The sequence below is a fragment of the Triticum urartu genome, chromosome 3A (assembly GCF_056163025.1).
Source record: "Triticum urartu cultivar PI428250 chromosome 3A, HENAU_Tu73, whole genome shotgun sequence".
In the NCBI taxonomy this organism is placed as follows: domain Eukaryota; kingdom Viridiplantae; phylum Streptophyta; class Magnoliopsida; order Poales; family Poaceae; genus Triticum; species Triticum urartu.
The window spans coordinates 540,171,556-540,183,978 of NC_141875.1; the positions used below are offsets into that span (position 1 = coordinate 540,171,556).

The 12,423-nt window shown below is 47.2% G+C and overlaps 2 protein-coding genes across 2 annotated transcripts; both read right to left on the reverse strand.

The window, feature by feature from the left end:
• Nucleotides 1-7,859: 7,859 nt before the first annotated feature.
• On the reverse strand, nucleotides 7,860-8,258 carry LOC147980436 (uncharacterized). The gene has a single exon (XM_087515611.1). The coding sequence runs from the start codon at nucleotides 8,256-8,258 to the stop codon at nucleotides 7,860-7,862; it is 399 nt and encodes a 132-aa protein (XP_087371737.1).
• Nucleotides 8,259-11,178: 2,920 nt separating this feature from the next.
• LOC147980437 (uncharacterized) lies at nucleotides 11,179-12,183 on the reverse strand. The gene has a single exon (XM_087515612.1). The coding sequence runs from the start codon at nucleotides 12,181-12,183 to the stop codon at nucleotides 11,179-11,181; it is 1,005 nt and encodes a 334-aa protein (XP_087371738.1).
• Between the last annotated feature and the right edge of the window lie 240 nt (nucleotides 12,184-12,423).

The following is a 12,423-nucleotide window of genomic DNA, read 5'->3' on the forward strand; positions in this document are numbered from 1 at the left end:
AAATAAAGGAAAAGTAAATAGCAAAGGAAATAACTGAGTAGTAGGAGATCAATATGATAAAGATAGACCCAGGGGCCATAGGTTTCACTAGTGGCTTCTCTCGAGAGCCTAAGTATTCTACGGTGGGTAAACAAATTACTATTGAGCAATTGACAGAATTGAGCATAGTTATGAGAATATCTAGGTATGATCATGTATATAGGCATCACGTCCGAGACAAGTAGACTGACTCCTGCCTGCATCTACTACTATTACTCCACTCATCGACCGCTATCCAGCATGCATCTAGAGTATTAAGTTAAAAATAGAGTAATGCCTTAAGCAAGATGACATGATGTAGAGGGATAGACTCATGCAGTATGAAGAAAACCCCATCTTGTTATCCTCGATGGCAACAATACAATACGTGCCTTGCTGCCCTTACTGTCACCGGGAAAGGACACCGCAAGATTGAACCCAAAGCTAAGCACTTCTCCCATTGCAAGAAAGATCAATCTAGTAGGCCAAACCAAACTGATAATTCGAAGAGACTTGCAAAGATAACCAATCATACATAAAAGAATTCAGAGAAGATTCAAATATTGTTCATAGATAGACTTGATCATAAACCCACAATTCATCGGTCTCAACAAACACACCGCAAAAAGAAGATTACATCGAATAGTTCTCCACAAGAGAGGGGGAGAACATTGTATTGAGATCCAAAAAGAGAGAAGAAGACATCTAGCTACTAACTATGGACCCGTAGGTCTGAAGTAAACTACTCACACTTCATCGGAGAGGCTATGGTGTTGATGTAGAAGCCCTCCGTGATCGATGCCCCCTCCGGCGGAGCTCCGGAACAGGCCCCAAGATGGGATCTCGTGGATACAGAAAGCTACGGCGATGGAATTAGGGTTTTGGCTCCGTATCTGATCATTTGGGGGTACGTGGATATATATAGGAGGAAGGAGTACGTCGGTGGAGAAACAGGGGGCCCACGAGGGTGGAGGGCGTGCCTGGTGGGGGTGGGCGCGCACCCTACCTCCTGGCCTCCTCTTTTCTTTCTTGACGTAGGGTCCAAGTCTCCCGGGTCTTGTTTGTTGAGAAAATCACGTTCCCGAAGGTTTCATTCCGTTTGATATTCCTTTTCTTCGAAACCCTGAAACAGGCAAAAAACAGCAATTCTGGGCTGGGCCTCCGGTTAATAGGTTAGTCCCAAAAATAATATAAAAGTGGATAATAAAGCCCAATAATGTCCAAAACAGTAGATAATATAGCATGGAGCAATCAAAAATTATAGATACGTTGGAGACGTATCACATCACCTGTACTGGTATCATCGGCACCTGCAACTGTTTGGAAGTATCTGTGAGCCACGAGGACTCAACAATCTCACACCCGCGAGATCAAGACTATTTAAGCTTAAGGGTAGGAAAGGGTAGTGAGGTGGAGCTGCAGCAAGCACTAAGCATATATGGTGGCTAACATACGCAAATAAGAGCGAGAAGAGAAGCAACGCAATGGACGTGAACTAGAAGTGATCCTGAAACTACTTACGTTCAAGCATAACTCCAAAACTGTGTTCACTTCCCGGACTCCGCCGGAAAGAGACCATCACTGCTACACACGCGGTTGATACATTTTAATTAAGTCGAGTGTCAAGTTCTCTACAACCGGACATTAACAAATTCCCATCTGCCTATAACTGTGGGCACAGCTCTCGAAAGTTTATACCCTGCAGGGGTGTCCCAACTTAGCCCATCACAAACTCTCACGGTCAATGAAGGACATTCCTTCTCCCGGGAAGACCCGATCAGTCTCGGAATCCCGGTTACAAGACATTTCGACAATGGTAAAACAAGACCAGCAAAGCCGCCCGATGTGCCGACAAATCCCGATAGGAGTCGCATGTATCTTGTTCTCAGGGCACACCGGATGGGCAAGACGTCGGGTTGGCATAGACCCTGGTTGCCCAGGGGGCGCCGGACATCACCCAGTTTGGACCAACACTTGGAGTAGCACTGGCCCGGGGGTTTAAAATAAAGATGACCCTTGAGTCTGCAGAACCCAAGGGAAAAAGGCTTAGGTGGCAAATGGTAAAAATCAGGTTGGGCCTTGCTGGAGGAGTTTTATTCAAAGAGAACTGTCAAGGGGTTCCCATAACACCCAACCGCGTAAGGAATGCAAAATCAAGGAACATAACACCGGTATGACGGAAACTAGGGCGGCAAGAGTAGAACAAAACACCAGGCATAAGGCCGAGCCTTCCACCCTTTACCAAGTATATAGATGCATTAAATAATTAAATAAGAGATATTGTGATATCCCAATATATCCATGTTCCAACATGGAACCAGCTTCAACTTCACCTGCAACTAGCAACGCTATAAGAGGAGCTGAGCAAAAGCGGTAACATAGCCAAACAACGGTTTGCTAGGAAGGTGGGTTAGAGGCTTGACATGGCAATATGGGAGGCATGATATAACAAGTGGCAGGTAGCGCGACATAGCGATAGAATGAAGAACTAGCAAGCAAAGATAGAAGTGATTTCGAGGGTATGGTCATCTTGCCTGAGATCCCGCAAGGAAGAAGAACGAGTCCAAGAAGAAGACAAATGGACGAAGTCGAACGGATCCTCACAAACGCGGCGTTACTGGAACTAAAAAGAAGAAGCAACACCGGAAAGAAGCAAACAACATGGTAAACAACCATCACATAAACATGGCATGATGCACAACCAAGAATGAAGCATGTCCGGTTTAATGAGGTATGGCATGGCAAAGTGCACAAACAATACTACAAATTAAGTGGAGCTCAATATGCAACGAGTTGCATATTGACGAAACACCACATGACTTATTTAGTTCCCTCTCGGTTATGTACTCAACAATATTAAATGTAGTTAACATGGCAAGAGGTGAAACATGATTAAAATACACAGTTAGGCATTTTAAATGAGGCCGGTAACATCAAACAACAATTCCGGTAAATCCTCATGTGCATTAGAAATTTAATGCAAACAACAATTTTAACATTTTAAATGTTATTAACATAATGCAGATGACATATGCAAGTTTATGCAATTTTAATGAAAAAGTTGATAAGAGCATTATGAAGCATTTGTCACCGTGGTGGAAAGAAAGGGTGCCACGGCGACGAATCCGAAAATGATGCCACGGCACCATATCGGTTCCGGTAGCTCATGGAGATACCGGTGCAAAGGAAGTGTGACGGGAGCGTGCAAAAGATGGTGGGGTGATACCAGCTACCGGGTTCCCACGGGTGGACGGCATGGCAATGAGGAGGAACAACTAACGTTCACGAGCGAATACAACAACCAACCATGCATCTCATACAACACAAGCATTCGTCCACGGGCGGTCGTTCTCGGCGGTTATACCTTCGAAGCATGCGTTTCAAAGCGGATCGGTTCGATGGGATGTCGACGGAAGTAGACGTTCACGCGATGTAGTGGAAGTAGTCGTTCACGGTAGTAGAAGTAGTGTGGGGACCCTGACTCATAAGTCGTGATCACCGAATGCATGTGTACAATGATCCTAGAGATCAATGCTCACTGACACACAGAAGCTGAATAACAAGAGTCTTACATCCATACATACCGTCTTACACAAATTATGACCATTATGGTCAAGTCTTACATAGATAAAGCCATAAGGGCTGAGTACCAAACAAACTTAAGCAGCGGAAATCTTCGTCGACAAGTAGAACCCGTGCCATCTGCCTTAACCCTACAGGCATTCCGACTGGGAAACATCCTAGTTCGCATGTTCGTCTCCAAAGAACTCTTCTTCAAACTCCTGTTCTTCCATGCCTGGCCAATTAAATAACCAGGGGCAAGCCAATGAGTACTTTAAATGTACTCGCAAGCAACCCATGTTTTGGCTCAAGATACAGCAATGCATGACATAGGTAAATTTTTGCAGAAAGCTAATTTTGTTGTGTTATGGCATGTTCAATAACTGGTAAATCATGCCTCGTATGAATTCAAGTAACCATAGGGACTGGTTATAGATATCAACAGAAAGGGAGTGGGCTCCAACCCAACTCATCCATGTCAAGTCCTTGGACTTGACCCAAGTAGTTCTTCCCACTTATACAAACACACACACTGGTTTGTAAACATGTTGACATAGCCCAAGAGCGGTTAACCAACTTTCCTTGACCATGGACACGGCTATTCGAATAGTTTTACACTCTGCAGAGGTTGCACACTTTACCCACAAGATCCGGGGAACTTTCGTGTCTTCCACGACCCGCGGTACCTCAAGTACCCGGGGTAAGCACCCGATCACTATCTTTCCCTAGAAGACACTAACATAGAGTCCACTTGATTGGTAGTAACCCCCGTGCCCAACATTATCACATAACACTTTCGTGGAGCCATGCTCCATAATCATCTCACATCACAAGCACGGGGTACCAACAGTGTGTCCGGTGCCCTGTGAAAACAGTCATGGCCGCCCTACCTGGCACGACCCCGTCCCGAGAGAGCGCAACAACAACTCTCCGTCACTAGTAATGCGGGCTCCAAGCTAGTATCGGCCTAGGTAATCAATAATGCCCTTCCCCATATAAGGGTAGAGTGGTTGCGCATGTAAGGTTGGAATAACGGTCGCAACTTAAACCAATCCGTTTTGAAAACAACACACACACTTGCCTCGGTACACCACTTCGTCATCAAGTGGTTACCCAACTCATTATCTCCCTTGGGCATAAGTGGCACCCGATGGGGTTTTCGAAAAGTTTTTTAAAACAATCTTGCTTCCATCACCATGCATATACCCAACCCATTTGTGTAGCAGCTACTTAGCATCCTAACTATGCCCACTCGCATAATCCTCATAGAAAGGTAGGGTCATGCATCATGAAAGTGTCAATGAGAAAAGCAACAGAGGCAAACCACCTCAAGTGGTCACCATTTTATCATGACTTCGATGCAAGCAATGAAAGTGCCATATGACATGCATAAAAAGGGTTTCTTAGACATGGTCAAAGGGCTGCTTGCCTGGCTCAGCAAAGTCTTCTGGGTCTTCAAAGTCTTCTGGTCCAACTCCCTCGTCAGCAACGCAATCTATCGTCACAAAATAATAACGAGAAAAATAAGGCAATAATAAAATAGAAAAACCAAAGTACTTAGAAAAATGTCAACTTATTTTTGTTAAATACTAGCGTGAAAACTAAGAAGGGGGAAATTCCTAGTTTCGGATTTGGAGTGGCAGAATAGGAGAAATGGATTTTCAGAGGGGTTTAAATATATTCAAATTTGAATTTGAATATGAACAGTACATAAAAGTTGGTTGGACATGAATGAAAGTTATACCATTAAATAGGTGGCATTTTCAGAAAAATATGGGAGTTGGAATTATCGCATTTCGATGAATATTTAATCTTGTGGAATTTCTGCAAGTCTAACAGAAAAGAAAAAGGGAAATGAGCACTGTGCAACTGGGCCAGAACAGCCGTAGCGCAGCAGGCCCAGAGGGGAAAAGGCCCAGGCGAGCCAGCGCGCGCCAGATTTTCAAACCTGACGGGCGGGGCCTGGGCGTCAGCGAGAGGGAGAGGTGAGGATGACAGGTGGGCTCCACCTGTCATCTCTAACCTTGCGGCAGAGAGGTCGGCGAGCTCACCGGCGACGCTACAGGGCACGACAGGTCGAGCGGGTAGCACCGTTGGACTCAAGGGGATGTCGCCGTTCGGGTGGTGGTGGAGGTGGTCGCCGGGGCAGCCTGGTTCACCGGCGACGACGTCACGCGGCGGAGGTGCTTCGGGCGTCGGTGGTTTCGGCCGTTACCGGCTGCAAAAGGAGTGGGGAAGAGAGGGGAAAGGGTCTGTGATGCCGTGCGGTTCCAGATCAAGAGAAAGCGGGGGCGGAGGAGGCCTGTACTGCGCAAACGCCGACGAGCCGAGGCGGTGGAACTCGAGCTCGATCTCGAGCTCAGGCGGCTCTGGAGGCAAATGGGTGGTGCGGGAGGTTGATTAGGAGTGTGGGGGAGCGACAGGGAGTGAGAGAGAGGCTCGGGGTCGCCTTATATAGGTTGGCCGAGGTCCACCGTAGGCGCGGCCAACAGGTGCCCGTGGGATCGGCCCAGGTGGCCGTTAGAGAGGGAATGGAGGGCTCAGGGGTATTCGTGGGAGTGGTGTAGGGTGCCAGGGAGAGAGACGAGGAGCGGGACGAGTTGCGGGTGGGCCACAGGGGCGGCACGAGCATTGGCCGAGCGGGGCGGCGTTCTGGCGTGAGCTGCAAGAGAGAGAGGAGGGCGCGGGAGCAAGTGGGCGGCCTGCTGGCGTGGAGCGGACGTCGAGGGGCATCGACTGGCGCGCGGGGAGGCTCGAGGCGGTCGGGGGACGAGGCGTCAACGGTCGGGTGCTCTGCCAGGCGCTCCAGAGCGCGACTTTGGCCGGCATCCGTGGTTTTCCTGCGTCCTCGCGCATCCACTTGCGTCTGGCAACTACAGGGGGCGTGGGCAAAAGCTGGGAGAGCCTTGGATGCTCTGGAAAGCTGAGGGGAGAGAAGGAGGCTGAGAGAGAGGGAGGATTCCACTGTCCAGAGAATAAAAATGGGGCTCTCCCCCATTCATCATTGCTTCCTCGGGTAGCAAGGCACACAGGTGTTAGAGGGGGACTAGGAGGGGTCGTGGTAGAAAGTTGAGCCTACGGAGATTAGCGGAAGAGGCCAAAAATGGGATTTTGGTAAAGTGGCAGAAAGTGTTTGATGCTGGTTTGGGCAAGTAGATGATTTCCATTTGCCATGAGACTCCATAGGGTGAAATTTCACATATAATTAGGGCCTTCTACCAATTTTGAGCTCATTTGGGCAAAGTTGCCAATGCAACTTTTGTAAACCCTAGAAATTAGCAGAAATGAACTTCTGCAGATCTAGTTGAGCAAATCACTTCCCCTTGATGCACCACTTAGTGTGGTAGCTTCATTTGGTCATGTGAACATGCTCAAAAAAGTTGGGTTCAAGGAGAGAAAGTTGGTAGTATAAAGTTGTTCAAATTTGAATCTGGACAAAGATGGTTTTGGGGCACTTTTGTGAACCAAAACAGTTTGGATTTAGCTGAAACTCTGAAATGTCATCATATTATGTATATGTGACTTGTTAGAATTTTCTTGTATTTTTTTATGAAAATATTTCCTGTAGAAATATTTCAAATCTTTGAAATGGGAAAAAATGGTTTTGGGAGGTTTTGTCCAATATTTTGAACATGACCATGTGTTGAAACTCTTATATATGGAAAATATATGTCCACAGAGTTTCCCTGATTTTTGTCAAATATTTTTGAAACAATAAAATAATTTTTCCCTATTAAAGACCATTTCTGGCCTTAAGAAAAAGCTTTTAAATAAAATAGGAAAATAACTTTTAAAATTATATTTTTGTGGTTTATGGGAATCCTATATCTATTAGGTTTCAAATATACTCTTTGAAATATTTTTCATACCCTAAATCAAGTACTTGTAGTGCAAGCCTCAATTCATGGGGTTTTGGAAAACTAAATTTTGAAAATACTTTTTGGCCAATTTATTTTTTGTAAGAAAATACTATATTGCACTATACACACGGCATGATCATTGGGCAGAAGTTTGGGGCAGGGAGATGAAGTATATAAAGTGGAGTAGTTGATTTTAAAGAGCACTTGAAAATCACAGAGAGAAAACCAACTCCAAATAAAAGCCAAATAATGCAAAAGTTTTTGTTGGTCCAAATTTTCATGTTTTATTAATGCAAATGACATGTTACAAAATGTAGGGTGTGACAGACCTACCCCCCTTACAAGAATCTCGTCCCTGAGATTCCTAAACTAGGCTTTAAAGAGATACGGAAACTCGGATCTAAGGTAGTCTTCACGTTCCTAGGTTGCTTCTGCTTCAGTGTGGTTGCTCCACTGGACCTTGAAGTACTTGATGGTGCGGCTTCGAGTGCGTCGCTCAGCCTCATCCAAAATGCAGATGGGCCTCTCACGGTAAGTCAAATCAGGCTGAAGGTCAATGGCTTGGTGATCGACGTCCTTGTAAAGATCAGGCTTGTCTGGAACTTGGAGACACTTCCGGAGTTGTGACACGTGGAATATGTTGTGCACATCGGATAGTTTAGGTGGCAGTTCCAACTGGTAAGCCACTTCTCCTTTCCGTTCAGTGATCTTGAAGGGGCCGATGTATCTTGGTGCGAGCTTTCCTTTGACATGGAAGCGCTGGGTCCCCTTGAGAGGTGTGACCCGGAGATAGACATGGTCTCCAACTCGGAAGATCATGTCTCTACGACGTGAGTCAGCGTAGCTCTTCTATCTTGACTTGGCAGTCTTCAAACGCTCTCCGACAAGCCGTACTTGCTCTTCTGCTTCACGGAGGATATCGGGCCCAAAGACTAGTCCTTCTCCCGTCTCTGACCAATTGAGGGGTGTGCGACACTTGCGTCCATACAACACCTCAAATGGTGCCATCCGGAGGCTTGACTGATAACTGTTGTTGTAGGAGAACTCGGCGAAAGGGAGGCAATCTTCCCACCTAGCTCCATATGCTAAGACACAGGCTCGGAGCATGTCTTCGAGTATCTGATTCACTCATTCCGTCTGACCTCTGGTCTGTGGGTGGAAAGCAGTGCTGAAGGACAACTTGGTCCACATGGCCTCTTGGAACTTCTTCCAGAACCTTGAGGTAAACTGGGTTCCTCGATCTGACACAATCTCCTTGGGAACACCAGGAAGGCTTACGATTCTGTTGATGTAGAGGTTGGCTAGCTGGTTTCCCTTGTAAGTCGTTTTGACAGGAATGAAATGGGCTACTTTGGTCAAATGGTCGACTATGACCCAGATGGAGTCATGTCCCTTATTTAACCTGGGTAATCCAGTGATGAAGTCCGTTCTGACTTTATCCCATTTCCATTCAAGCACCTTGAGAGGTTGTAACAATCCAGCGGGTCACTGATGTTTAGCTTTGACCCTTTGGCATATGTCACACTTAGCGACGAAAGTGGCTATCTCTCTCTTCATGCCATGCCACCAGAATCTTTCCTTTAGGTCTTGATACATCTTGGTTCCTCCGGGGTGGATGGAATATGGGGTGTCATGAGCTTCTTGCAAGATCAAATTCTTGAGCTCAATCTTATTGGGTACGCAAATGTGATTCCCAAACCACACAATTCCTTGCTCATCCTCTGAGGATCCTGGGGCCTTGCCTGCCTTGATCTTACTCTTGATGCCTTCAATGCTCTCGTGTCCCTTCTGAGCTTCCTTAACATCATCCTTCAAGGTGGGCCTAACTTCGAGGTTGGCCAAGAATCCTGGTGCAACCAATTCCATCCCGAAGCTTTCAAGTTCTTCATACAAGGCGGGTAGCCTTTCCTTAATCATAGTGTTCAAGGAACAAGCCTTTCTGCTTAATGCATCTGCTACCACGTTAGCCTTCCCAGGGTGGTATTGAACCCTGAGGTCATAATCCTTGATCAACTCTAGCCACCTTCTCTATCTCATGTTCAATTCCTTCTGAGTGAAAATATACTTTAGACTTTTGTGATCCATGTATATCTCACACTGCTTCCCTAGGAGGTAATGTCGCCATGTTTTCAGGGCATGAACTACAGCTGCCAACTCGAGGTCATGAGTAGCATAGTTCTCTTCATGAGGCCGTAGTTGCCTTGAAAGGTAAGCTACGACTCTGCCCTCTTGCATCAGGACACCTCCCAGTCTGGTTCTTGACGCATCACAATATATCACAAATTCCTTGTGTATATATGGTGTGGCCAGAACTGGGGCGGTGGTCAGTCTCTTCTTCAGCTCCTGGAAGCTTTCTTCCCACTTCGGCATCCATTCAAACTTCTTGTCCTTCTTCAAGAGCTAGGTCATGGGTCAGGCAATGCTTGAGAATCCTTCAACGAACTTGCGATAATATCCTGCGAGTCCGAGGAAGCTTCTGACTTCCTTCACATTGCTTGGGGATTGCCATTCAGTCACGGCTTCAATCTTAGCGGGATCGACCGGCAATCCTTCTTCAGTCAAAACATGACCCAAGAATCCAACTTCACGCAGCCAAAATTCGCACTTGCTGAACTTGGCATACAGTTGGTGCTCTCGAAGCTTGTCTAGGACCATCCTCAAGTGTTGCTTGTGCTCTTCTTCCGTCTTCGAGAAGACAAGAATGTCATCAATGAAGACAACGACAAACTTGTCCAAATACTCCATGAAGACCTTATTCATGAGATACATGAAGTAAGCTGGGGCATTGGTCAATCCAAAGGACATGACCGTGCACTCATACAGGCCATATCTGGTTACAAATGTCGTCTTCGGAATATCTTGGGGTCTGATTTTTAGCTGGTAGTACCCAGATCTGAGGTCGATCTTGGAGAACACCTTGGCCCCATTGAGTTGATCAAGCAGATCTTCAATCTTGGGAAGTGGATACTTGTTCTTGATTGTAACTTCATTTAGGGAGCGATAGTCAATGCACAAGCGGATGGTACCGTCCTTCTTTGCCACAAACAGAACAGGTGATCCCCAAGGGGAGGCACTAGGGCGGATAAATCCCTTCCTCAACTGCTCTTCTAGTTGCTTCTTCAATTCTGCTAACTCTTCCGATCCCATTCTATAAGGCTTCTTATAGATGGGTCCTGCTCCGGGTATGAGTTCGATGATGAACTCAATGTCTCGGTCAGGAGGCATTCCCGGTAGCTCATCAGGAAAGACATCGGGGTATTCACGTACTACCGGCACTTGCTCCAATCCAACTTCAGTCAGACAGTTGACTTGGGTGGCTTGAGTAGAGGAGGGGTTGGAGGCAAATTTAACTTCGACTCCTTGGTCATTGGTCACAGTGACAGTTTGGTTGGCACAATCTAACAAGCCTTGGTGCTTGATGAGCCAATCCATTCCTAAGATCACATCCAAGCCTTGTGGTCTTAAGATGATAAGGTCTGCTAGGGGAAGTCTACCCCATTAATGACAATCCCGACTCCTTTACATCCTATCTTGGCCCTCATCTCTGCTCCGAGGGTTTGTACCACCATAGGGTTATTCAGGGGTGTAGGGGCCATGCCACTTTTTAATGCAAACTTTTGGGTGACAAATGAATGTGTGGCTCCAGAATCAAACAAGACAGTTGCAAGTGCTGAGTTGACAAGGAAGGTACCTAGCACGATGTCCGGGTCTTCCTGGGCTTCTTCTGTAGTGACATGATTCACACGACCCTTGCCATTGTTGGGTGGGTTGCGGGGAGCTTGGTTCCTTGGTGGCATCCCACGGCCTTGGCCTTGGTTCTACGTATTGGGGTGTCGGGCTTCTTGTTGGGGCAATACTTGGAGTAGTGTCCTGCCTGACCACATCCGAAGCAAGTGACTTGATTGGGGTTGTTGCTCTTGCCGGCATTGTTATTGGGGTTGTTGAAAGCTGGCCTGGGGTTGGCATACTGTTGAGGCTGATAGTTGGTGCGAGGTGCAGGGGCTCTTGGCTGCTGATAGGTTGGCTTGACCGGGGCTGGCTGCCACGGGCGAGGCTTCTGGTTGCTGGAGCTACCCTTGCTGATCATCTTTCGCTTACGAGTATCGTCCAAAGCACGTCGCTTGTCCTCAATCATGAGTGCCTTGTTCACCAGATCAGGAAAGGTTGGGCAGTCACACACAACAAGCAAGTACTGCAGAGTCTGGTTAAGGCCTTCCATGAAGCGCTCTCTTTTGGCAGCATCAGTGCTGACATCTTCAGGAGCATATCTTGACAGGACACTGAACTTCTGCATGTACTCCTTGATAGTGCTACTACCTTGCTTCAGGGCTCGGAATTCACGCTTCATGGCCATGATTCCAGAAGTAATGTGGGCCTTGCGGAATTCTGCCTTGAAGTCATTCCAAGTGATGTTTTGCTCAGCATGCATGGCCTTGAATGCATCCCACCAAGCTCTGGAAGTTCCCCCGAGACAGTGAGCAGCATACGCCACCTTCTCATGGTCCTCAGTGCATCCGACTAGTTCCAGCAGATCCTCAATGGTGCGGACCCAATCGTATACATCCAGGGGTTCAGCAGTCTCGATGAAGGTGGGTGGTGCATGCTTCTTGAACTCCGCCAACATGGAACGTCCATTGCCGTTCCCCGCCGGCTGGTGATTGACAGCTTGAGCAATCATCTGGAGGGCTGCAGTGTTGGCTTGGCGTTCCTCTCGGAAGGCTTGGAGAAGCTGAGCCATGTCCATGTTTGGAGGCGGTGGCGGTGGTGGAGCTTGTCCTTGGGTTTGGTCCTAACTGGTTCCTGCTCCGGCTTCTTGCTGCTGGGTAGAGGGACCAGTACGTGTTACAACAGGCATCCTGTTGGAGCGGTCAAGGTCTCATGATTGGGAAAGATGAGGGAAAGCAATATAAATGGGATGCCTAGTAAGGGGGTCGGTATGACACCAATTGTTTTCATGCAAGGGCCAAAAGGCCAAACACATTCA

Bases quoted from the DNA above. Each gene is read 5' to 3' on its own strand.
- LOC147980436 (XM_087515611.1), bottom strand. From the start codon at position 8,258: ATGATCTTCCGAGTTGGAGACCATGTCTATCTCCGGGTCACACCTCTC.
- LOC147980437 (XM_087515612.1), bottom strand. From the start codon at position 12,183: ATGGACATGGCTCAGCTTCTCCAAGCCTTCCGAGAGGAACGCCAAGCC.